Here is a 27211-nt window from a genome sequence, read left to right as displayed (position 1 = left end):
TCAACTCAGCGGGTCAGGCAGCATCTCTGGTGAAAAGGAATAGGTGGCGTTTCGGGTCGCGACCCTTCTTCAGACTATCTTCGGCATAAACCAGCATCTGCAGTTCCTTCCTATGGCAATTAAGCACCCTTGACTGAAAGCATATGGGATGTTTGGTCATGTTAAAAAGTGCTATACAAATTCAAGTTACTGCTAACCTGCACGCAACACATACATAATGTTAGTGCCTCCAAGAGATACTATTCCATCCAAACACTTCCTTCTTATCTTAATGCATACATTCAAGTTAATTCCAAAACTTAAATACAGATCGTATTTCTAGGCAGATCGTTCTTGGCAAATTTATTGATAGATTCTTCCTCGTGCAATATTAATTTCACTACATATTTTCTTATCAATTTCATTGATATCACGTCTCACATTCATTCTCCTTTAGTACTGCAACACACTTTGAGGAAATAGCTCATTCCAATCTTGTATAATCATTCTCTTCGAGAACCTGTAAAAGGGAGTATTCTTCCAATTTTCGTCATAAAAATCCTTCAGATTTGTCCTGATATCTGCTATGCTAAATGTTAACCTGCAAATAACCGACATGAAGAAGGGTCTCAACCCAAAACGTCACCCATTCCTTCTCTCCCGAGATGCTGCCTGACCCGCTGAGTTACTCCAGCATTTTGTGTCTACCTTCGATTTAAACCAGCATCTGCATTTTTTTTTCCTAGACATGAATAATCAGTTTTGTTAAAGAAATGGAATTAATTATTGAATTACAAAAAGGTACAATTGACTGTTTTCTTTACAGCTGGAGTGAATAGGCCACCTTCATCCTTAACAGAGGCTTGGAAAACAAATGTAAGAGATGGGGGGTAGGGGGGAAGATTTAGCTTGCCACATAATGAGGCTTCCTAGAACACACACAGATTTGGCAAACCTCTTTATTCTGTCTTTAAAAATCAAGCTTCACATCCTTTAACCTCTTCTTTCCAATTCATATTTACTATTGTAACTATGGTGGTGAACTGGATTATCAGGACATCATATTGGGTTCTTGATAAATGGGCTGATGGGTGAAGCGGAATGAAATCAATTCAATTCCATGGTTTATTAAATAGTCTTTATTTCATGAACAAGACATTCTGCATTTGAAGTAAGTGTACCGTGTGATCTATGACAAAATACCACATTCTTTACCCTTTGACTATTGAAAAGCTGCAAACAATTGATAACACAGTAACAATATGAACTTCACCATAGAATATCTACAGCCAATGAAGGATGTAATGCCAACTACATGTTAAAGGACCACAATCATTTACACTTTATCAACACAAACAAAAATAAAACATGCTGGATAAACTCCAGGGTAAATTTAACGTGCAAATATTGTAAATGAAAGAGGTGGTAAAGCAAATATGAAGGAACTTCATGAAAAAGAGGGGGTCCTTAAAGTTGTATTGCAATGTAATCCTGTGCTTAAATTACTGCTTTGAAGTGCAATAATCACTCACAGAGAATGCATTGGGAAAGACCAAATAAAGCATATTGTCCTCTCCAAAAGGCTTAGTGTTCAAAACATATCCATTCCACTTCTACCATCTATACTATGGTGACAAAATTTATAAATGAAATTAGAAATAATATTTGTACAAGGATAATTGGTAATACTGGGATTGAAGCAAGAAGCTGGACTTAATTGCTCAGGGACAGGAATCTTCATCTACTAACGCAGATGGGGAGTGCCAGAAGAATTCTAGCAAGAATTTTAAGGTGCAGAAAAGTAGCACTTTGCCCGGCTGAAATTTGAGACTGGCTTATTGCTGGTCAGCTGTGTGCTCTGTAAATAGGTTGTAGTTGACTTAAAATTAATTTGAACAGAGAGGTCAATGACTTCTGTTAATGTTGAGAGGATTCATCTTCCACAGGTGCAGTTAAAAGCAATTGCTGTGTGCACTAGTTCCTTAATTAACGGAATAGTGTACTGACATAGAAATCTCTTCCATCATAGCATGAGATGAGAGCTGTTCTCAGTCACTTCATAAACAAATTTAACTGCTTACAGACATGTTAAACAAATGTAAATGGTCCCAAGATTCATTAGCTTTGGGCACAGAATACCAGCAAACTATTATATGTGAAGTGTACTGTAGATACCTCTGCAAGGGGCGAATTACATTAAATTATGTTTTAATACACTATGGGGAAAACTTAGTTTTTATATGCTGCTGAAGTGGTTATTAACTTTACAAAATCAGAATTTTTAGATCTTGCTTACAGGAGCTAACCTTCATAGAATATGCTTACAAATTTGGAAGCTAGGTGTTTGTGGATATCTGAAGATATTGTTAATTAGCAATCTTTCAAGTTGCAGAATTGAAGTTGCAGAAATAGGTTTGAAATGAACAGCAGCTCATTAACATCTGAGAGTAAATGCATTTTCTAATGAAATTCCCCACCAAATGCATTTATCCTTTATTACAAAATGGTTTTGACCTGGTTCTCACTTCCAGCTTTGTTTTCAGGTTTTCAAAGTGTAGAGGCCAATCTAAGCCTCTTTAATATCAAAGACCACATTGTTATTGCTGAGAGAAAAATTGACCGATTATTGAATTTATTCAGCAACATCAGCAAGGTATTGCAGCTCAAACTTAAAGGGAGAGTCTGCCAGGGAACTATTGCTTTCTTAATACATTGATGGCCGTGTTAGTATTGGTGTTTTAGTGCCATTTCAAACATTGGTACATGCCAATTTCTGGCACCATGTGATTTCATTCAATTTGAAAACCCTCAAACACCAAATTTGCAACCATTTAATTGAAGGAATTAATTTTCATAAAACAGCTGTGTTCTTTCTCAGTGAGATGGAAAGACTTGCCTTTGAATGATGTTTAGTAGCATAAAAGGCAACTACAAGAACTTATGTATGTAACATTCACCAAGACAAACCATGGAGTAAAGGATGGAGTTCAATTAGAAACAGTGGAGGACAGTGCAAAAGAGCACACTAATGGCATATATAGTACCGTGACAAGTTAAGTAGAGGTACAATGAAGAAAGCCTTTTGTCCTATTATTTCAGCCTATTTCCATGGGAGCAACCTTTTCTTTTGAATCATAAAAACTAATTTAATACTGAGAGGAAAATATCAAGTTAAAAGGTCAGACTGCTCTGCCACAACATATAGCTCCAGCTACTTCCACAACCTTGTGCACAAACATATAAATCATGTAACACGTTTTAACTTCTGACAATCAATATCACAACAATAATCTACACGTTGAAAAAAGCAGGCCAAGCTGACCCAACGCTACAACACCGACTGTGGAGACCTGTGCTCCAACAGCTATTTCCCCAAAGGTTTAAAATGAAAATTTGAGCGATCTTTAGTGCCATCTCAAGCCTCGTCAATGCTGCTTGGCAGAACTACTCCTGGAATTCAGAACTCGACATTTCCTTCACACGAATCCCGCAGAGACAGAGGTGCATCGGAGTCAGACCAGAACCGCATCAAGAAGAAGATAGAAACAAAGTGCTGAAGTAACTCAGTGAGTCAGACAGCATCTATGGAAAAAAAGGATGGGTACCGCTTTGGGTCTGGACCCTTCCTCAGACAGGTCTCATCCCAAAAAGTCACCTATCCTTTTTCTGCAGATATGCTGCCTGTCCCGCTGAGTTAATCCAGCACTTTGTGTCTATCTTCGGTATATACCAGCATCAGCAGTTCCTTTCTACTCAATGTATGATGAAGAAACTAGGTGAATGCTTCAGTTTGCAAAGTCAAGGCAGTCTAGGGATCATTTTCTAGATAGTATTTCAGCTACCACAATGCGGCTCAGTCTAGGATGATGCGTCTTAGAAAATGCACAGTAACGTAATTCAGTCAGTAATAAACATGCTGAGGGAACAAACAGGATATCCATGCCTACTGAGACTGACTAGGAAGCATTCCCAAACCAGGAGCAGAAATTAAAATCAAGAAAAAAACATCTAAAAGGTCCAATGAGGATGTCCAGCAAATCACTGCTGCAGCCTGCACAACTATTTCTACATAGCAAAACACTGCAATAATAGATATTTTTGCTTTTCCTTTAACAGTGAACTCAATACTGCACCAAGCATTAGATTTCAGCCTCCTAACTAGTTAGTTTCATTCATAGCCAATAAGCAGAAAAAAAGAACTTCTAACTAGCAAAAATAACCTAAATTCTTATTTTCAGGGAGGCGTATCCTTGTATGCCAAGACTTCTGAGGCTGAATGTATACGTTCCACCTCCCTTGTGTTAATTGCCCCCAGCTCTACCACCCCCATCATTTCAACTGCAGCACATCTTGCAGATGAAGAAACCTGGTTCAGTTCACTGCGCAAAATCTGCAATTAAAAGTAACCAGCAAATAACCCAAGGAAAACATTCCAGACACTGGAATGCACCCTTTTAAGTGTTCTGCCTTTATCTAAACCAAAAGGAATGGTCAAAATTAAAGCAAATAAGTAACGTCGAAACCTGCAGGTACCCCCATTGACACAGCACAACAGGCAATCACAATGGTCACACACCGAGAATTTACCTTATGCCAGGGATCTTTCCCCTCAGGCTTTGGCAGCCACTCCCCTACTCTATTCCTACGGCCGGGCAGCTGCTTTCTCTCCAACCCTTTAACGGCAAATCTGCTCGCAGCTCATTAAAGAGGATTTAAATCAGCCAAGCCTCGGCACTACAGCTTTGCCAATCATTTGCTTTGCTGCTTCCCTATCCAAGAGGTGAAAACTAAAGCCTCACAAGAAAGATTCCATAAACCAAAATCTGTTTAAAAAAAACATGACTAAGGCAATTTATCAGTTGCATGCAATCCAAACATGCTTGTGTTCAAGTGGACAGTTTCTGAATCAATTCAGGTTGTCAACGAGCTCTAGGTAAAATTTACTGCAGTTCTTTTGCTTTGGGTCTATTGGCTGCATAATCCGACTGAACCATCCGCCTATCCAACCTGCAAGGTTTTTTTTTCTGCCTTGCACCTCCACAATTTAGATAAGTTCCGAGAAATGGTGCACCAGAGATTTATGCATCCACAAAGGAACTGGAGAGAGAAATAATTCCTCAAGGATATGCATGGCAAATCATTCTGATTAAAATATATATTTAATTATACATTGGAAAATTGATATGTATCCCCATAAAGGGCAATCAAATCAGTAGAAATTGAAATAAAGAGGACAATGGTTCATCCGCACAAACGTGAGGGGAAATAAGTCTTGTGAAGGGAAACATTAAGTTAAGAGGAGGGAAAACAGACAACAATTATAATTTATAGATAATAAAGCTATCAAAGAAAATAAGGGCATGAGCCACAAGTGTTGTTATCACACATCAGTCCATGCAGTTTGCAGCACAGTATATTCGGAAGGATAGTATGAAATGTACCGAATGATATATTGTAGCAACATTCACAAAATACATACAGTATTTATAAAAGGATTCCAAAAATTCAGATGATGTATTGGAGAGACATTAATCCCATGTGGTTTCTGGGTTCAGAGCTAAAATTGTGAAGAGAGGAGAATTTGGTCAATAACAATTTAATTATTGTCATCAAAGTAGACATGGTCCAACTGGTTCCTTCCTTTGTACTTGAGCCGATTTCATTTCTTCTTTGAACTGACAGTTTTGCAGGCCCAATTCATCCCATCCTGGAATAGAATAGCAAGATTTTAAACAAATAGAGATGCACAAATTACATAGTGGTGCCAAAACTCTCGAACTGCTAACGCTTTTAATAATTTGTTATTTTAGTTATATAGGGGGCAGGGGATGAATGACTTGCGAGAAGAATTGGGACAGTTTATAAAAATTCTGCACATTTTTATATTTTATGCCATGATTTTGTATTGTTACATTTCTGAAATTTGATTAATAAACAATTTTTTTCAGGGTTGGAAACAATCCTTAAGAGATTGACAGCCCCCTGTGTATGGAAGATAAATTAAAAAAATTGATTGGCATTTATGAGTTAACATTTCAGGTCCGCGATCTATCATCAAATGTGATTAGAGATACATGGGTAATGGCAATCAAAGAAGGAGTGTAGGAAGGAAGGAGAGAACAGAAGGAGATGCCTACAATTGGGAGAACACAGAAGTAAAGCATTCCTCTGCCTCAAAGGACGTTATTGAAACTTGCACCTCCCCATCACTGAACCTTCCACCGTTACTCACTCAGTAATCTGGTTTGCTGACCCTTGACCAAACTACCTCACAGAGCTGGAAGGCGAGGACATGAAGGAAACAGACACTGTCGGGTACAGCTGCCGTGGAATTTGCACGTTTTCCCTGTGACCACATGGGTTTCTTCCAGTTTCGTCCCAAATCACAAAGATGTGGGGGTTTGTATGTTAATTGGCCTCTGTAAATTGCCTTTACTGGGTAGGGAGTGGATGAGAAATAACATAGAACTAGTGTGAACAGGTGATTGATGGTCGGCGTGGACTCGATGGGCCGAAGGGTCTGTTTCCACGTTGTATCACTAAACTAAACATTGGACATAAAATGGGGTTAAATGCCAATAATGGATACAGATCCCAATTTATATTGGAATTGGCAGATGCCTTGGAATCAGTCAAGCAATTATATCATTGCCAACACTGTACACTGTAGACCTAATTCATTCTGTACTGGAATAAAATTGCAAGAATTTAACAAATTAAAGTCTACTTCAACTGCTTTCCCAACATGATCACTATAGTGGGGAAACACAGTCGGTTTATTCAGAATGGTTACGAGAAGAATTCCTACCTTAAGGATTAATAACTGCAACACACTAAGGATACAAGAAAATAATCTAACCTTAAGAATTAATAACAGCTAAATGCTGGTTCAACTGAGTCACACTAAAAAGTAGACCTGCTAAATTTCTCTAGCACGATCTGTTTTATAAACATAGTGGATTTTTCAAATAAACATATGTATTTTTGTTTAATAGCAAATGTATAATAGTTAAATAAATAAAAAAATCAGGATACTCAAATCCTCAGGAACATGAATGTACAATACAGACACTCCCTGACCCACGCAAAGGTTACATTATGTAAGTCAGATTTTATGAAAATCTGCATCACTGACTCTCGCTATAGGGGGCACTTTCCGTGACGCGCGGCATTCTGGGTAAGCAACACCGCCATTACCGGCTTGTCTCCGATGTAAACTTGAGTGATGGTACAGTATTGTAGAAATGATAAACTGCCTTGATTGCACTAGGGACAGTGTCGAATTGTTTACGTAATGAAAGTTTATGTAAGTTGCCAATTGCGTGAGTCGCGGAGTGTCTATAATCTGCTTCTGAGATCGGCTCCTTACCTATAAAAAGCCATCACTACCCTGCCACAGTAATTCAGGATTAAAAAAGCAAACGTGATCACAATGAGCGCCTCAATAAAGTTAATGAATCTGCTTAAATAGGGGAAAAAAGTGATGACAGCACACCTGTACACCTTCTCCTGTGAGCGCAGAACAAGACTGGATTTGCCAGACACGGTCGCGGATTGTATGCAGGTTCAATCCCTCAGCTATCTCAGATGCTGGGGCAGCTGTCAACAAATCTTGCTTGTTGGCAAAAATGAGAACAGCAACACCACTTAGTTTCTCTTCATCCAATAGTTCAGCGAGCTCCTGTATCCAAATTCCAAGTGAAAACGTTACATTTGGCCGTTAAAACTAGAATGTATTTCAAGCAATGGCATTTTGAAAATAAAAAGCTACAACACCTTAAATACAAGCGTTCTACTCCTATTATTCCAAATGCCTCAAGTCCCATTACAGTGCTCAATGCATGGGATTTGGGGTTTGATCTGCTGAAGTGCTGTGTTATATGCAAATATGTCTTGAAATGCCTCATTACTCAATACAATCAAGAAACATTTAAGTTGTTTACTGAAAATAAAGCAGCAGTTGGGCTATATTTAATATTTTGTCTTTGGAATGAAGCTATACATTACAAGAACAAGTTTTTTTTGTGAATGAGACATTGTTTATTTATACTATTTGATAAATTTAAATCTGCTAATCTTGCTTTCATCTTTCCCCCTGTTCTTATTTATTAACTCTTGAAGATTCTTCTCTCATTCTTGCCCGACTTCAAAATGTTTTGCTTTAAATTCTTCCTCCTCCTCACTAAGTCATGAAGAAATCTTGATATTTCTTCAATTATGTAACTCTGTACCGACCATTGAAATGGAGAACAGTCACGAGGTATCTCAGAGGCCCTAACGTCTATGTTTCTATGCAACACAGAAGCAACAGTGGCGTTCTGCGCCATTTTGTGCCATCGTGGCTGATTATTTATCCTCACACTATATTCCCACTCTTTTCCCGTGCTCCTTGATGCTGTTTGTGTTTAAAAATTCATCAGCGACCTGGACTCGACCAAGGATCACCACTTGGACAAAGTACATTCTAAAGGTTCGCATCTTGGAGTGAAGACATGTCTCCTGTAGCCTCATTCTAATTGCTCCAGTCAGAAGAATTATCGCGTCTGTCTAGCTCTGTCAGAGTTTGCAAAGTATCAATTCGAACCCTTCTCATTCATCTAAACTCTAATGAATACAAAACTAATTGACTTAATCTCTCCTTACATGGCAGTTTCACCATCCCAGACCAAATCGATTTGTTTCTATATGTAAACTGGCCCTGTAGATTGCAGAGGGCATTGGAATAGGGTGCTTGGCACACTAGAATATTGGAAGTAGAACTCCCAGTTAATATATATGTGAATAAAACTCTCCATCAATACATAATAACAATAAACTGCAGGTGCTGGTTTACAATAGATACAAAAATGCTAGAGTAACTCAGCTGGTCAGGCAACATCTCTGGAGAACATGGATAGGTGATGTTTTAGGTTGGGACTGAAGAAAGGTCCTGACCCGAAGTGTCAACTTTCCTTGTTCTACAGCGATGCTGCCTGACCCGCTGAGTTACTCCATCAATACATATCAATAATTATCAAAAAATCAGGGATTTTTTTGGTAACTGGCTTTTGTTTCCAAATACACAGGACAAGATGTTAGAAATCCAAAGTGCCAAATGTCAATTTGCTCCCGGTGGTGATGGGAGGCTTATGCACTCACCTACGCTCCTCCGATGTTGAGAAAGGCTAGGCAGACACGTCATTGGGGTTATCAAGTGGGCACCTACTTTCCATCTTTATTTTTATTTGCTGTAGGCCTAATTTTAGCGGAACAGATTTGGTAGTGTAGACTAATTGCGTATGATATCATGGACTGATAATAGCTATGTGTATAACATTTCAGGAGAAATATTGAGCTCTTACCTGCCCCGTTTCTTCAAACCTTTTTCGGTCTGCACTGTCAATGACATAGATCTGGGGGGGGAGCAATTTTTAAAATTACAAAAATTAATTTACATAACACATCTCAGACCCCTTTCAAGACATTCCAAATTTATTAATCAAAGATAAAGAGTATTTCTGAGATGTAATTTCCGTTGTAGGGTAGGACACAGCAATCAACTGCACATTGTTAACATCCGCTCGAGCGTGTAGACACTTTGGTTTAATGTTACATACAACATACAATACCTCCAATATTTCATTGTGCCCTTAGAACTACAATGAAGCATCAGTATGCTTTTTTTGGATACTCAAATCTCTGGAATGGGAGTTGAAATTACAACAAAATTTGTAATTGAAAGATAGTTTCTATTTCATTCAAATTAAGTAGAACATTGATAATACTCAGCAAGAATATGGCAGCTTAGTTTAGAGATACGATGTGGAAATAGGCCCTTTAGCCCACGCCGATCCACGATCATCCATTCATTCATTCTATCCTACACACTAGGGACAATTTATAGAAGCCAATTAACCTACAAACCTGTACGTCTTTGGAGTGTGGGAGGAAACTGGAGCAGCCGGAGGAAACCCACGAGGTCACAGGGAGAGCGGATAAACACTGTACAGACAGCACCCATCGTCAGGATCGATCAGACTCGGGTCCCTGGTGCTGGTAAGGCAGCATTTGGAATATTGTGAGCAATTTTGGGCACCATATCAGAGGAAGGATATGCTGGCTCTGGAGTGGGTCCAGAGATTGATCCCAGGAATGAGTAGGTTAACGATGATGAACTTTTGTCGGCACTGGACTCGCTGGATTTTAGAAGAATGAGGGAGGACCTCATTGAAACATACAAAATAGTGAAAGGCTTGGATAGAGTGGATGTGGAGAGGATGTTTCCATTTGTGGGAGAGTCTAGAACTAGAGGTCATAGCCTCAGAATTAAAGGAGATGAGGTGAAATTTTTCTAGTCAGAGGGTGGTGAATCTGTGGAATTCTTTGCCACAGAAGGCTGTGGAGGCCAAGTCAGTGGATATTTTTAAGGCAGAGATAGATTCTTGATTAGTATAGGTGTCAGAGGTTATGGGGAGAAGACAGGAGAATGAGATTTGGAGGGAGAGAAAGATCAGCCATGATTGAATGGCGGAATACACTTGATGGGCCGAATGGCGGGATACACTTGATGGGCCGAATGGCCTAATTCTACTCCTTTCCTTATAACCTTATGCCAGGCAGATGGAATGTAATATGGTAAAATTGTGCGTTATTCTCTGTGGTAGGAAGTGAAGCTGAGATTAGATTTGGGCATGTTTAATTCCCAGTTTTAATTCCCAGTACCCAGTTTTGCACATTAGAAAATTGGACGATACTTATGAGGCTGCCACTGAGAAAGGGATACAGCATGGAAAGAGACCCTTCGGCCCACCAAATCCATGCCGATCATCAATCACCGATTCACACTAGTTTTTATGTTGTCCAATTTTTTCATCCACTCCCTACACCCAAGGGGCAATATTACCTGCAAACACACAAACAAGTTCAGTTACTCTATTTGGAATGATTAGTGATAGAGGCAGGTTCTCCGTCAGGATAGTTTGTCTGTTTGTTTTTATGTTATGACTGTTTTTGTAAAGCGCTTTGAGCACCTGGTAAAGCGCTATATAAAATAAATGCTTATTATTAATAATCCCAAAACAATAAATGGTTGATCACATTTGTTCACACTAGCAAAGGAGGAATGGAAGCTGTAATGAATGAATAAATTATAGTAGAATTAAAGAGCCCGTAGGGCTACGTGTTCTAAAAAGCACCAGTAGTTCCCGGTGAGCCGTGCATGCCCAATCTACCCACCGAACAACCGTGCGCTGACTGGAACGCGCCCCGGTAGGCCCGACTCGCCCCACAGGCCTCCCAGGGGACTGCGGAGAAGCTGGGTGGCGAGGCCTGAAGTAGCCTCGGCGGCGGCAGTGGGAACCTCAGAGATAGCGTGTACCTCAACATAGGCAGCGGTGGGGCCTCGACAGCAGCGGGAGCCTCGGTGACGGTGGGGCCTTGCGATCGACCTACGATGAGCGCGAGGGAGGAAGGGGAAGATAATGGGGACCTGGAGTGGTGGGACCGCCGTGAAGAACAATGGAGGACCCGGCGTGGGGGGACCGGCGGGAAGAACACTGGAGGACCCGGCTTGGGGGGACCGCTGTGTGGGACGGTGGGAGAACAAAGGGGGACCCGGTGTGGGGGTTGGGCACTCTAGTTTTAGAATCCTCTGCCCAGGGGATAAGCCTGTGTTCGTTTGTTTGTTCATTCGTTCCGGCTGGGGCTCTATGCACACGGCAGCTAGCCAATAGTCGCTTCTGTTTTTCTTTCTTTTTTTTTCTCACTTTTAATTTAATTTTTAACTTCAAGTTTTCGTGTACCTTGTGTGTTGTGACTGTTGGCAGACCAATTTCCCTCCGGGGATGAATAAAGTTCTATCATATCGTATCATATCAGTAAATAAGTAATACTCACCAGAACATCAGTATTTTCAAAGTAGTTCCTCCAATACGGTCTAATTTTGCGCTGTCCTCCAATATCCCACACGTTCAATTTGAAACCTTGAGACTGCACACTTTTGATATTAAACCCCTGAGAAAGAAAGGATGTATTTTTGTTTTGAAGTATGTTCCTGTGCAGGTTTAAAGTACATAACGTAGAATGCATTCAGGCCTTTTAAACAGCAGAAAATCCAAACTGCGTCTCGGACATACAAGGAATAAATTGGATGCCGAGTCAAAAGGGATATTAGAAGACATTAGCTAAAGCTTTGTCAGAATAATGTGGTTTAACAAGGTGCTTAATGCAGGATAGAAAGACGAACAGGTAGATGGTACTCAGAGGAATTATTCCAGAATTTCTGTGACTTTGCTATATGAAAGCTAAGCACAAAGTGCTGGAGGAACTCAGCGGGTCAGGCAGCATCTACAGAGGAATTGGACATATGAAACTGTGCCTTTGCTATATGAAAGCAAAGTCACCTACAGAAAGTGAAAACGGGAGAGCAGGTGCAGTGGATGGAGAGGCACAAGCAACAGGAGGTAATGGAATGGAAGAATTGGAAGGTGGATAAAATTAAAGATCGTACAGAACAACCTTCCTGCAAGTGCAAATGAAAATTAAAATATAAATTTGAAGAGTTGGGTGCTGGTGACAACACTGACATCAACACGAATAGTGGTTAAAAAAAATGAACAGGACACAATGTAGGTAGGCATACAAGCATTTGTGTTTGGGGTTCGCTAAAATTAATACAAGGTACTGACAACTGGACTGCAGGTGCCGATGTGTGTGTTGATAGTTTGAGCAATCACTGGACTGAGATGGAAATTCAGGATAGCAGCTTGATAAAGAATGACAATAGTCTTTGCAATCAACGATAATAATCAAAATATCTATTCAGTACCTATAATATACTTGTATTAAAAGATGGAATCATGTCAAATCTTAATAAAACATTTCAGTCTTTTCATACATCTCGATATTGTAGCAAGGCAACTTAACATATAGTAGTACGGCGCAGGAACAATCCCTTCAGCCCATAATGTCCATGTCCAACATGATGCCAAGTTAACTTCTACCTCAAAGTACAATGACTAGCCTCCAGAATCTGTGAATCATGATAACATTTGTAACCACATCAAATAATCTTAAAATGTAATATAAACAGTATGAGGAGAATCTTCATTGTATTTCAAAACCCAAGTTATCTAAACAGCCTACTTATAGAATATAATTTACAGTGTGCAGTTCTTAATTTATCTGTACATTATGTTGGGCAAAACTGTGAATCGCTCAAGCCCACTGCTTTTCTGGGACATTTAAGGCATCAACATATGGTATTATCTTGAGACGCATTCTTTACGATTTCTCTACATGGAAGGGAATCATAAATGATGCACGTTTCATCCGAGGCTGTGGGCTAATCGGTTTTGGAGTGAAAAACTTCTGCTTTTTGACAGGGTGATTATCCGCTTAGGATGGTAGTGGACAGAAGGGTATGTACTAGATTCTTCCCAGCTGAGTTGCAAACTTGTTTTCCCTACACCAGAAAACCTCAGCACAGAACATTCTTTCTAATTTGAAACATTTAAGAATTAGTTGAATTGTCATGCAATTTAAACAAGGCAATTTAGCCCTTCACACTAAAGTTCCAAGAAAATGCTATTATTAATACTGATTTTAATCTATGGAATGGTTTTTAAACATAAACGAAAAGATTCCACGCTGATGAAAGAATGCAGCTCCAGCTGTTTACAGCTGCACAACCAACCGATCAAAACTATAACCGCTACACATGGTCATCTAGCCCATGTATGCTCACAATCTGGCCCAAAAAGATGGATGGCAACACGTGTTAGAAGGAACTGCAGATGCTAGTTTACACCGAAGATAGACACAAAATGCTGTCATTTTGATTGGGACCGAGTCTGAAGAAGGGTCTTGACCCAAAACATCACCTATTCCTTTTCTCCAGAGATGCTGTCTGACCTGTTGAGTTACTCCAGCATTTTGTGTCTATCTTGGTTGGCAACACTGTGTATCTTCCTTTTTCAGCTCTCAGTACAAATCCTTACCATATAACATTGTTGTTTCTGCATCAAATGCTGCTGCATGTCAGATGTAAGACCTCTAGCACTGAAGCAGTTGGTGCAGGTACACTGGTAGAGAGCAGTAGCAGTGCAGACAGATAGCGAAAGAAGTTCCACCAAGAGCTTGTTAGTATGTGATTTGTAACATTAAGAAACAGCTATAGGATAAGGGGAGGGGAAAGACCCATTTTGGGTCAGTGGGTGGGTAGAGAGAGCAGAAAGATGGTGAGCATGGGTAAAGGGAAAGATAAGGCACAAGAGTAAAAGGGATTTAAAAAAGCGATACAGCAAATCCATACTAACCATTGATCAGCCTTTCACGCTAATTCTATGTTATTCCACTTTCACATCTACCCCCTACACACTATGGGCAATTTACGGAGGCCAATTAACCTACAAACCCGCACGGCTTTCAGGTGTGGGAGGAAACCTGAGCACTCTGATGAAGCCCATGTGGGAAGATAGCAGCTCAACCCACTGCACCAATGTGCCACCCTAATAAAAAGAATAAAAGTTTGGACCATCGTTAAAGGTGATATCATTACCAGTGTGGAGTCCAAGGACAAGTTAAGTCACGTCAAGTCCATTGTCATATGCACCAAGTACAGTGAGGTATAGGTACAATAAAAAATCTGGCTTGCAGCAACAAAGGCACAGATTCCGATAATACAGAAAAAAAATCATATATAAATGACTCAAATCCTGCAAGACAGTTAAAAAAAGACTGCAGAAATAATGCGTTAGTCCACAAAACACAATTAGAAAAAAAACAAGCTCATGATGCGTAAGAAGTGGTCCTAACAAGAGAGTCAAAGTCATACAGCAGAGAAATAGACATAATGTGCAGCAAAGAACAGCACATGCTGGTTTAAATCGAAGGTAGACACAAAATGCTGGAGTAACTCAGCGGGGACAGGCAGTATCTCTGGAGAGAAGGAATGGGTGACGTTTCAGGTCGAGACCCTTCTTCAGACTGATGGCAGGGGAGTGGGCGGTACAGAGATAAAATGTAGTCAGAGACAGTAAGGCTGGTGGGAGAAGAGATGCTGCCTGTCCTGATGAGTTACTCCAGCGTTTTGTGTCTACTTCAGAGAAATAGACATTCTGGCTCATGTCTATGTCTATATCAAGTGCCTATCTATACTAATCCCATTTATCAGCACTTGGTTTGTAACTGTGCCCACAATAAAAGGTTAGATTCCCCTAATGTAAAAAAAACATTGTTTGGTCTCATTCTCCCATGTATCAAAATGTAACTTGACTCTTTCTAGACCTCTACTGGGGAAAAAACGCATCCATGTGTTTTGTTATTCTGAAATGGAGATGAAGACCCATCAAATCTTGTCTCACTCCTAATCATTCCCAGGATTCATCCTACACTACAAAAATAACTTGTAAATGGGGCTTACATTTGAGTTGTCATGTAAAGCTAACAGTATTCCCTGTTTAGTTTAGTTATCCAACAGGATTTGTTTGGTTCTTCAAGCATTTGAAAAATAATGAACTTTACAAAGAAGATAAAAATTGTAAGCTTCCAAAATAAAGAGGACGAATGATCAAATCTGAGTAACTCACAGAGGTTTTGAAATACTGGATTCAACTGCTGGTTACGGATTTTAAATAATCTTGGTGGTTAGCAAATAACAGCTTTCCAAAAGAGCAGCATAGTTACTCAGGTTTGCCAGTTGAACTCAAGATGGTAAACACCACAAATGACCTTCAGGGTATAAAAATCGATTGGACACATGCAGTAAATCACAGTGGCAGAGTGCCAGTTATCTGTTCGTGGGGATCCAGTTAATTTGCTTTTAACAATGTCTAATTGAAAGTGCAAAGTTGCAGCAGCATACAGTGATATTTCAGAATGTTAAAAAAAATCCCTGTAAGGTGCGGGTGAATTGGTTATGGAAGACGCAGGGATATAGGAAAATAATTTGTATTTATTTTTTGTCTCCTAGTGGGAGGGTAAATTAAGCAGCCTAAGGCACACAATAAAACTAACTTATCAACATCAGTGGCCTTTTCGTTAAAAATGTCACCTCTTGAAATTGGTATCCATACGGTAAACAGCAACCAGTTTAAGATGGAGTCACCACATTCATTAATGCCTTGATCAAATATTTCAGAATATTCTCTGTGTTAACAGCCACAGCAGACATCAGGAGCAAACATGGAAACACTGCTCAGAACAAATTTGTTCCAAAACAATGTACATAAATATTTCCTGTTCCCTTTTGACCCACAGGATACTCACAGTACGCAGATAATTTATGTATCAAAGAGCACAAGTATGGATGCCTGTGACAATTAAAATGGTACAGGTAGTTCCATAACACAAATTGGATATAACACGCCTGACAAACAAAGGAATGTTATTTATATTATGCTGGCCAGATTGGTTGCAATGCGAGTTTGATAAGGAACCTATTTTGGAAATTAACAAATGGAGAGAAAGCTGTCTTGGATTTAAACAGTATATGGGAAAAAAGCAGTTCCAACGTAACCTTCCAGCAGTAGTCAAACACCATTGTCTTTTAAGAACATAGCTGCTACTGTAACCATGGGCGGCCATTAAAATTGACAAGTTATCATTTCTTTTGATGCTATTAAATAATGAACATATAGCTTTTAGTATTTTTAGCTTGCAGTAACAAAAATAAACTTACTGCCATTGAAATGTTATTGCGAATCTGAAACTCTCTAGCCCCTAGCTCCCTTCTCCCCATTGACACAACTGACTTTATAACGAGATTTCCAAATACACGAGGCTTCTTAGGAATGCGACTATTATGTTATAAAGAACTACCTGTACTTGCAAAAACTATTATCATATTGTATATTTTATCAAATGTTTAAAAGTATTTGACCTCAATTAAAGCCCCAAATATTCTGCTTAATGACATCCAAACATTTGCAGATTCATTTTTCAGATTTCCCAACTTATTATTCAGAGGCCTCTCTGATGAAATAGCCAATCTACTACAGGTCTACCACCGATTTTCTGGCAACTGGTGGTCCGGCACCTCCTTTAATCATGAAAACGCACTTGAAATCCCCCCCTCCCTCCCCCCTAGACCGGGAGAGGCAGCCGATCACAACCTCACTGGGACTTCCATGCTGGTCAGCGGGTCGAATTTGCTCTCTGCGGCCAAGGCTCTGGAACTCCGGCCCAGCCAGAGCTGGCAGGTCCGTTCCTGTAGCCGACTTCTAAGGCCAACTCTGCGGGCTGATATCTCAGCTCCTTGGCTGCCTGGGTAGCCCGTTCCGGTACCTTTGAACTCCTCAGAGGCAGTAAGCTCTGTTGGTCCAGTAAAGCAGATAACCCAGAAAGACTCTGGAACCAATGATGCTGGAAAAAAATGTGGTGGACCTGTGCCACGATGAGATCATTTTCGGCTTCAGGCCTCAGCCCTGAAAAGCTTGACCATGCACCCAGCAGACAGAAAGGAATTTCTATTCATCAGTCTGAACTGAATTTTAACCCAGACCCCAGGTGAAATATCAGTGTCCAAACGTTTACAACATTTAGTTTGCCCTATTTCAAAATAAATAAAGCTAAAGCTCTGAAATTTGTAGCTGTGCCTCGATGAAAACGTTACCTGCGTAGGTGTGATGTGACTAATGTCTTCTGAAGCCAACTGTTTGAGTAATGTTGTTTTCCCTGCATTGTCCAAACCTAGAAGGAGAATTCTAACCTCCTGATCAGGAGCACTCTTCAATTTGCGCAGTATGGACAGCAAACCCTAAAAGAGGAAAAAGAATGGTCACTTTTAGCTATAGATTTCAACCACACCTTGTCTGCCATCCCATAGTTTTTCACTCCAAAAAAAAACCTTTTAGTTTCTGCACAGTCACAAATTAATCAATAAAGAGTAGATGGGGTTAGCAGCAGATTAGGCAACAATAAAGAAAAGAAAAAACTACAGATGTGGAAATCTGAACTAAACAAAGTACTGGAAATACTCAGCAGGTCAGGCAGTGTCAGTGGAGGGAGAATTGCTTGAGGTCAATGATCTTTAATCAGAACAAGTAATTTTACTACAGGTAGACACAAAGTGTTATCTTTGGTATAAACCAGCATCTGTAGTTCTTTGTTTCTACATAAGGTAATTTTACTACCTTTGGAAAGCAAGATATCATCCAGCATACAAACCTCCACAATATCAATAAAAATGTCAGGGTGTATATGTTGCTCACTTGCTTTTCCTTAAAAGTTAATGTGCTAATGCTCACTCACTGCTGCAGTCTCCCATTAATTCATTCACAAAAATCAAGCAACTATTATCCATCCATAGTACTTTCTGCTAACTAAAAGCTACTATCTTTTAAGGCCAGATTTCAGCATAGTTTTTTTATTATTTATGAACACCATCATCTTTTATTTCACGTTCATATTTATAGAATACCTGTATACTTGCCTTCTCAATTTTAAAAGTGACATATTTAATGACATTTATATACAATTTCTTTAGCAAAGAACATTACACTAGAAGAATTAGGACAGGTTTGAGGATAACCTTCACAAGTCACAAGTTGCCAGGGACTGTTTTCAGAGTGGAATATCGCAAAGGTAGAAATCCCTAATTACATTTTAAAATAACTTGAATGAGCACTAATTGTAATTTACAAAGCATTGATCCAAAACTGTATAGGAGGATAAAGTTGAAAGTTCTCTTCTGGCCAGCATGGCTACAATAGAATAAGATGTTCCCCGTGTTTTGTCCAAAAGAATTGTGACCGGTTTAATTTCCTCCATCTTATCCCTACGGTTACAAAATTCCATATACAACACAATAAATTTGTTTTTCTAGCAAAATATTGTATCCTATCAAAACCTTAAATTTCCATCAAATTTTCTCTGTCATCTTTTCTCAGGACAGAAGGTCAGAACACACAATCTTACTGAATCCTATTAATTATGAGATATTTTATAGCCTTTTGAAAAGGTATCCAATTGTATTATTTTTGATAGAGGTCAAACCACATCTAGACAATACTCAGTTTTAAGGTTATGACTAATGTTGCAGTCTTTGTATTCCATACTAATAATTTCATTGGTTAAACGGTTACAAGTGCTATCTTTTTTTATACCACCTGAAGCCTTGAACTAATAAAATCAATGATCTGTACACCAATATCCTAAATGATCTCACCTACTTTGATACTTCCAGACTATATTCCCATCAAAGACATCTTCTATGTCTCATTTCAAGCCAGTGGATCACAAAGTTCGACAATCGTCCAAAATTTAGCTGAGTTAGACAACACAGGATAAGACTCAAACATTTCAGTTTATAACTGTGCTAGATTGCAACAAGTACATGAACAAAGACTTACTATCTCTTCATATTATTTTCTCCTCATATTTTATATATGTTATGCTGGCAATCTTCCTCAGCCACTACTCTGAGTTTTATAAAGAAACTATTAACTATTTTATTAACTATTTAAGACAGAAACAAAACTCTAAGCCCAAAAAACCATCCAAACCAAATGTCATTGCATCAAAGCATTGAGCTGTGCAGCACGAAAACAGGGCCCTCAGCCAAACTGGTCCATGATGACCAAGTTACCCAACCGAGCTAGTCTTACTTGCCTGCTCCTGACCAATATCCCTTCAAACCTTTCCTATCCACATGCCTGTTCAAGTGTCTTTTAAATGTTGTAATTGTGCTTGTTGCTACCACTTCTTTTGGCAATTCATCACCCTCCGTGTGAAAAAATGGCCCCATAAGGCTCTTTTAAACCATTCCCCTTTCATCTTAAACTTATGCACTCTAGATTTAGATTCCCCAACTCAGGGAAAAGACTAGTTATTCACCTTACCTAAGTTATAATGATTTTATATAGCTTTACCGTGGGAGGAATGGGTGTGTTATTTTGAACTCATTTGGTGCATTACACCATCAGAATGACCATCAAATTGAATCTGCTAAACTGCTTGTCCAAATAACAATTTAACTTTGTCAGGCTTTATGTCTTTCAGAGTGAAAAGAGTTTCATTTCTTTCCACTATGGTATTTACTTGCTGCAGATTCACAGTAATTTTAATTACCATTGTTAAAAAATGGACCCTTAACTTTAGCTTAATAAGAAAATAGTTAACTGCCACACTGTGTATTTGTTACGATACGATAGAACTTTATTTATCCAAGGAGGGAAATTGACCTGCCAACAGCCATAAAAACACAAAGTATATGAAACATGAAATTAAAGAGACAAGTGGAAGGGCTCGGGGGATGTGCAAAGATTGGGTGGGGAGGGGAGTCAGTCTCAGTCTCAAGACAGAAGGGGGAGTTGTAAAGTTTGATAACCACAGGGAAGAAGGATCTCCTGTGGCGTTCTGTCTTGCATCTTGGTGGAACCAGTCTGTTGCTGAAGGTACTCCTTAGGTTGACTATCTCTTCATATCATGGAGGGGGTGAGCTGTATTTTACTCTAGTACAATCCTTTTTACCGGACTATACATTAATCCAACCCATTCTTCCAGCACACATTGAAATCTGTACTGCTGCTCTCTTCCCACTGCTACCATCGGGCCAGAGATACAGAGGCCTGAAATCCCACATCATGAGGTTCAGGAACAGCTACATTACTACAACAGGTTCTTGAACTGATCTGTACAATTCTAACCCTACCCTAACAATAGAACACTGTGTGTCCTATGTAAACTAATGTTTTGTGTGTTGTGACTCTAATTGCCTGTGATGCTGCTATAAACAAGATTTTATTGCATCTGTACCTCACTGTATTTATGCACATGACAATGAACTCACCATGACAACTAATTAATTAAAATACGGAGCAGCAACAATAATTAGCAAAAGGAAATAAACATTTTATTTCCTTAATTAATTAGCTGTTGATTATCCAGTAAGGTCAGGACAATAAACTGCATAAATCTAGAGAAGCTTAATGTGTAGAACTAGGAGAGAGTGAGGACAGAGGCACGCACCTGTTAGATGCTGCAATTCAACAGTACAATACATTTACAAAAGTAGATGGGAAGACTAATCTCAAGTGGCAGCTGCAAGAAAATGCTCCAACCAATTAAGCTTACCTGGACAAGATGTAACATAATTTCCACACACCCGTCTTCCTGCCAAACATCAATCCTTTGCTGAATTGTGTATCAGTTTACTTCCAAGTTTTAAAAGTTGTACTTTGTTCCATGCTTGTTTATTACACTCACACACTTACACATGCGCACATTGCGTTACACCATGTATACAATGTATAAGGAAAAAAAGGAAAACTGCAGAGGCTGGAAATATACAATAAGAACAGAAAATGCTAGAAAACCTCATCTTCCCACAGATGTAGTATTTTGGGTATTTTCTATTTTTAATGTACAAATGATTGTTTCATTTAATAATAATAATAATAATAATGCATTACATTTATATAGCGCTTTTCATACACTCAAAGACGCTTTACAGGGATTTAAAGAACATAGGGAAGTGAATAAATAGATAAATAAGTAAACGAACAGAGAAAAGAGACAGAAGGTGAGGTGACCTTCAGTGGTTGAAGGCAGTACTGAACAGGTGAGACTTCAGTGATGTTTTGAATGTGGTGAGTGAGGAGGAGTCTCTGACGGTTTGGGGTAGTGAGTTCCATAGGGTGGGAGCAGCGATGGAGAAAGCCCTGTCCCCCCAGGATCTGAGTTTGGTCCGGAGGGGGGGGGGGGGATAGGAGATTGGCAGCAGCAGAGCGGAGGGTGCAGGTGGGAGTGTGCCTGTGGAGGAGGTCAGTCAGGTAGGATGGGGCCAGGTTATGGAGGGCTTTGTAGGTCATGAGGAGGATTTTGTACTGGATTCTCTGGGGGATGGGGAGCCAGTGGAGTTTGTAAAGGACGGGGGTGATATGGTCACGGATCGGGGTGTGGGTGAGTAGACGGGCAGCGGAGTTTTGAATGTATTGAAGTTTACTGATGATTTTTGAAGGTGCGCCATAGAGGAGGCTGTTCAGTAGTCCAGACGGGAGGTGATGAAGGCGTGGATGAGGGTTTCTGCAGCTGTGGAGGAGAGGGATGGACGGAGACGGGCAATGTTTTTGAGGTGGAAGAAGGCTGTCTTTGTGATGTGTTTGTCGAAGGAGAGGGTTTGATCAAAGATGATTCCAAGATTCCGGATGTGAGGGGAGGTGGATACTGGGAGACCATCAATATTGAGGATGAAGTTTTGGGTGGATTTGGTGAGCGTTTTTGGACCAATGATGATGATTTCAGATTTGTTGCAGTTGAGTTTGAGGAAATTTGATTGAAGCCAAGATTTTATTTCAGTGGTGCAGTTTGTCAGTGTAGAGTGTGTGGTGGTGGAGATTGACTTGGTGGAGATGAGGAGCTGGATATCATCGGCGAAGCAGTGGAAGTTGAGACCATGACGGCGGATTAATTGACCAAGGGGGAACAGGTAGAGGATGAAGAGGAGGGGGCCAAGGACTGAGCATTGGGGGACACCTTGGGGGAGGGGAGCAGTGGGGGATTTACAGTTGTTAATGGAGATGAACTGGTGCCTGTCAGAGAGGTAAGATTTGAACCAGGATAGGGCTGTGCCGGTGATGTTAAAGGAGGTTTCAAGTCGGGTGAGGAGAATGGAGTGATTTATGGTGTCAAAGGCGGCGCTGAGGTCAAGTAGGATGAGGATGTTGAGGTTGTCAGCGTCGGAGGAGAGGAAAAGGTCGTTTGTGATTTTGAGGAGCACAGTTTCAGTACAGTGGTTGGAGCGGAATCCGGATTGGAAAGTTTCATACAGGTTATTGGTAGAGAGGTGGTATTTGAGTTGGGAAGCTACAGCACGTTCCAAAACTTTGGACAGAAAGGGTAGGTTGGAGATTGGTCTGAAGTTGTTTGGGGTGTCAGGGTTGAGACCAGGTTTTTTCAGAATGGGGGTGACAGCAGCGATTTTGAGGGATGGCGGGACGATGCCAGTGGACAGGGAGGAGTTTATTGTTGCAGTGATAAGTGGAGAGAGAGCAGGAAGGCAGGCCTTGACAAAGCTGGAGGGGATGGGGTCCAGAGAGCAGGTGGCAGTTTTTATTCCTGTGAAGAGGTCAGAGGTCGGTGGTGGAGACTGGGGAGAACTGAGGCAGGGGTTGACAGGATAAGGGGGGGCAGGTGCGTTGGTGGTTAAGGTGCTGTAGATGCTGTCTATTTTGCTTTGGAAGAATGAAAGGAAAGTGGTGCATTTGTCAACTGTGAATGATTGGGAGATGGTGTCCAGGGGGCTGAGGAGTTTGTTTATTGTAGAGAAGAGTGTTTTTGGGTTTCCGGAGCCAGAGTGAATTATTTGAGAGTAGTAGGTGGAGTGGGCACGGGAGAGGGCATCTTTGTAGTGCTGCAGGTGGTCTTTGTAGGCTTGGGAGTGAATTGTGAGACCTGTTTTGTTGCGTAGTCTTTCAAGTTGGCGGGCATGAGTTTTCATCATGCGGAGTTCGGGGGTAAACCAGGGAGCAGAATGGGTGAAGGAAACTGTTTTTTAAAACAATTTAAACTAGCATTTGTTGATGCCTCACTTTAAAAAGGTTCTCTTTACAATCTATTACATTTACTTTCAATGGGTTATCTAGGCTAAGAAACAAACGGCAATGGCAAAAACAGATGAATCAATTCATGTTACTGTTCAAAGGACAAAGAACGTATTCCAGTACACTGACTAATATTCCCTTTACCGCAAACCATTTAGGGAAAAAAATCACTAGGTGGCATTTGTGGGCATCCTCCAGACACTGTGACTAAATAAACAAGTTAGTTAACTTAAAAATAACTATTTACAATGCATGTTAAGATGCTGAAAGATAGGCTTTCTAAAATTTAGCCAGAACTAAATGAAATCAAAGTTCTATTCAACCTACACTATCATCAGCTTCAACTTAACACTAATCAGAAGTCCAAATAACTAGAGTAACCACAGTTACTCCAGCACTTGTGTTTTTTTTGTACAAACACATCTGCAGTTTCTTGAGTCTGTTTAGGTTTATTACAATAGACAATAGGTGCAGGAGTAGGCCATTCGGCCCTTTGAGCCAGCACCACCATTCAATGTGATCATGGCTGATCATTCTCAATCAGTACCCCGTCCCTGCCTTCTCCCCATACCCCCTGACTCCGCTATCCTTATGAGCTCTATCTAGCTCTCTCGAATGCATTCAGAGAACTGGCCCCCACAGCCTTCTGAGGCAGAGAATTCCACAGATTTACAACTCTCTGACTGAAAAAGTTTTTCCTCATCTCCGTTCTAAATGGCCTATCCTTTATTCTTAAACTGTGGCCCCTGGGTCTGGACTCCCCCAACATTGGGAACATGTTTCCTGCCTCTAACGTGTCCAACCTCTTAATAATCATATATGTTTTGATAAGATCCTCTCCCATCCTTCTAAATTCCAGTGTATACAAGCCTGGCCGCTCCAGTCTTTCAACATATGACAGTCCCGCCATTCCGGGAATTAACCTAGTAAACCTACATTGCACGCCCTCAATAGCAAGAATATCCATCCTCAAATTTGGAGACCAAAACTGTACACAGTGCTCCAGGTGCGGTCTCACTCGGGCCCTGTACAACTGCAGAAGGACCTCTTTGCTCCTATACTCAACTCCTCTTGTTATGAAGGCCAACATTCCATTGGCTTTCTTCACTGCCTGCTGTACCTACATGCTTACTTTCAGTGACTAATGCACTAGGACACCCAGATCTCGTTATACGTCCCCTTTTCCTAACTTGACACCATTCAGATAATAATCTGCTTTCTTATTCATACCACCAGTGGATAACCTCACACTTATCCACATAAAACTGCATCTGCCGTGCATCCGCCCACTCACATAACCTGTCCAAGTCACCCTGCAACCTCATAGCATCTTCCTCACAGCTCACACTACCACCCAGCTTTGTATCATCTGCAAATTTGCTAATGGTACTTTCAATCCCTTCATCCAAGTCATTAATGTATATTGTAAATAGCTGCGGTCCCAGCACCGAGCCTTGCGGTACCCCACTAGTCACTGCCTGCCATTCTGAAAGGGACCCATTTATCCCCTCTTTGCTTTCTGTCTGTCAACCAATTTTCTATCCATGTCAGTACCCTGCCAATACCATGTGCTCTAATCTTGCCCACTAATCTCCTATGTGGGACCTTGTCGAAGGCTTTCTGAAAGTCGAGGTACACCACATCCACCTGTCAATTTTCCTAGTTACATCCTCAAAAAATTCCAAGCATGATTTCCCCTTTGTAAATCCATGCTGACTTGGAACTGCTATCCAAATGCTCCGCAATTTTGTCTTTTTAATTGACTCCAGCATCTTCCCCACCACTGATGTCAGACTAACTGGTCTATAATTTCCCATTTTCTCTCTCCCTCCTTTCTTAAAAAGTGGGATAACATTAGCTACCCTCCAATCCACAGGAACTGATCCTGAATCTATAGAACATTGGAAAATGATCACCAATGCGTCCACAATTTCTAGAGCCACCTCCTTAAGTACCCTGGGATGCAGACCATCAGGCCCTGGGGATTTATCAGCCTTCAGTCCCATCAGTCTGCCCATTTCCTCCCTAATGTGAATCTCCTTCAGTTCCTCTGTCACCCTAGGATCTCTGGCCACTAGAACATCTGGGAGATTGTTTGTATCTTCCTTAGCGAAGACAGATCCAAAGTACCGGTTCAACTCGTCTGCCATTTCCTTGTTCCCCATAATAAATTCCCCTGCTTTTGACTTCAAGGGACCCACATTTGCCTTGACTATTTTTCTCCTCTTCACATACCTAAAAAAGCTTTTACTATCCTCCTTTATATTATTGGCTAGCTTACCCTGGTACCTCATCTTTTCTCCCCGTAATGCCTTGTTACTGTAACGTGTACCAAGGTACAGTGAAAAGCTGTTTTGCATGCTCCCCAATCAAATCAGATAATACTACACATAAATACAATTAAGCCCAATTCAAGTACAATATGTAGAGTGAAGGGAAAGACAGAGTGCAGAACAGAGTTAGAATACTGTCAACACAAGGAAGTGCAGATGCTGGTTTGAAAAACAAAAGGCGCTGGGATAATTCAGCATGTCAGGCAGCATCTCTGGAGCAAATGGATAGGTGACATTTCAGGTCAGGATCCTTCTTCAGAATGACTGTATGAGGTGGGGGAAATGAGGGAGAAAGCTATAAAAGAGGTGCAGGTGGCATAAAGCCTAGTGACAGGTGGATAGTGAGGGGGATTTTGATTGGCAAATGGGTGTACAAATGCCAGAGAAGAAAAGAAGACAACAGCTGTACGATATGGACAGAAGAGTGAAATGTGTAGCTAGGTGAATGGATATAGCTGCAAGTGAATGAGAGAGGGGGGGTAGGATAGTGGGAGAAATGGGTGCGCATCCATGTGTGGCACATGGAAGAGGGGGATTGTTATTTTATTATAAAGGGTAATATTATTATAACAACAAGGATAGTTGATAGGTTTTACAAATGGAAAAGATATTTAAAAGAGTAGGGCGATTGGATCGGATAATAGGGCAGAACACAAAGTGCTGGAGTAACTCAGCATCTCTGGAGAACGTGGACAGATGACATTTCAAGTGGGGATAAGTCTGAAGACCCGAAATGTCGCCCATCCATGTTCTCCAACGATACTGCCTGACCCGCTGAGTTACTCCAGCACTTTGTGCGTGTGTTGTGTTTTATTTGGGGATGATGGTAACTCCTCCTCATCAGGGACCAACACGCAAAGAGTCTCCCGCTCCCAGCGTCATACAACAGGGGATTTAGGCCTCTATTCCCCGGCGTGTAAATCGGCGGCTAATCCCGGCCCTGCCGGCCTCTCTCTCTCCACACGCTGCAGCCTGATCGCCCGCAGCCATGGTCCGGATGGCGTCGCAGCAACCGCTCGCCTCACAACAAGGGGCAGCATTCCCGGCGGCAGCGGAGCGGAGATCAACACCGCGCTCTGCCCCGGGCCGAGCCGCCGGTCCCATCACCCTGCTCGGCGGCAACGGCGGCGCGGCCCGGCCTGGTATCTCTCCCCGTCCCTCTCCGCTCCGCTCCCCTCACTCATTCACTCACCATCTTCTCCTCACGGCGCCGGGTAACTATGGGCGGCGGCGTCACCTCGCAACCTGCGTAAGGCAGACACGTGACCCGGCCCAGGGCGGGCTGGACACGTGACTCTCTGTGGACACGTGACTCTTTGTGGCCACGTGACTCCCTGTGAACGCGTGCCCCCTGTGGACACGTGATCCCCGGCCACGCTC

The 27211-nt window shown here is 41.0% G+C and overlaps 1 protein-coding gene across 1 annotated transcript; it reads right to left on the bottom strand.

Annotated features, from left to right (window-relative positions):
* Positions 1-1106: 1106 nt before the first annotated feature.
* arl3b (ADP ribosylation factor like GTPase 3b) lies at positions 1107-27144 on the bottom strand. The gene is made up of 6 exons (XM_078413375.1): positions 27024-27144; positions 17570-17713; positions 11854-11970; positions 9321-9371; positions 7475-7660; positions 1107-5686 (listed from the first exon to the last, which is right to left on the bottom strand). Exons 1-6 carry the CDS (start codon positions 27024-27026, stop codon positions 5639-5641), a joined length of 549 nt encoding a protein of 182 aa, XP_078269501.1. The 5' UTR covers positions 27027-27144; the 3' UTR covers positions 1107-5638.
* Positions 27145-27211: the final 67 nt, after the last annotated feature.

The sequence above is a fragment of the Rhinoraja longicauda genome, chromosome 16 (assembly GCF_053455715.1).
Source record: "Rhinoraja longicauda isolate Sanriku21f chromosome 16, sRhiLon1.1, whole genome shotgun sequence".
NCBI classification, from domain to species: domain Eukaryota; kingdom Metazoa; phylum Chordata; class Chondrichthyes; order Rajiformes; family Arhynchobatidae; genus Rhinoraja; species Rhinoraja longicauda.
The sequence above is the reverse complement of the archived record's forward strand: the minus strand, read 5'-3'. Positions and strand labels throughout refer to the sequence as shown.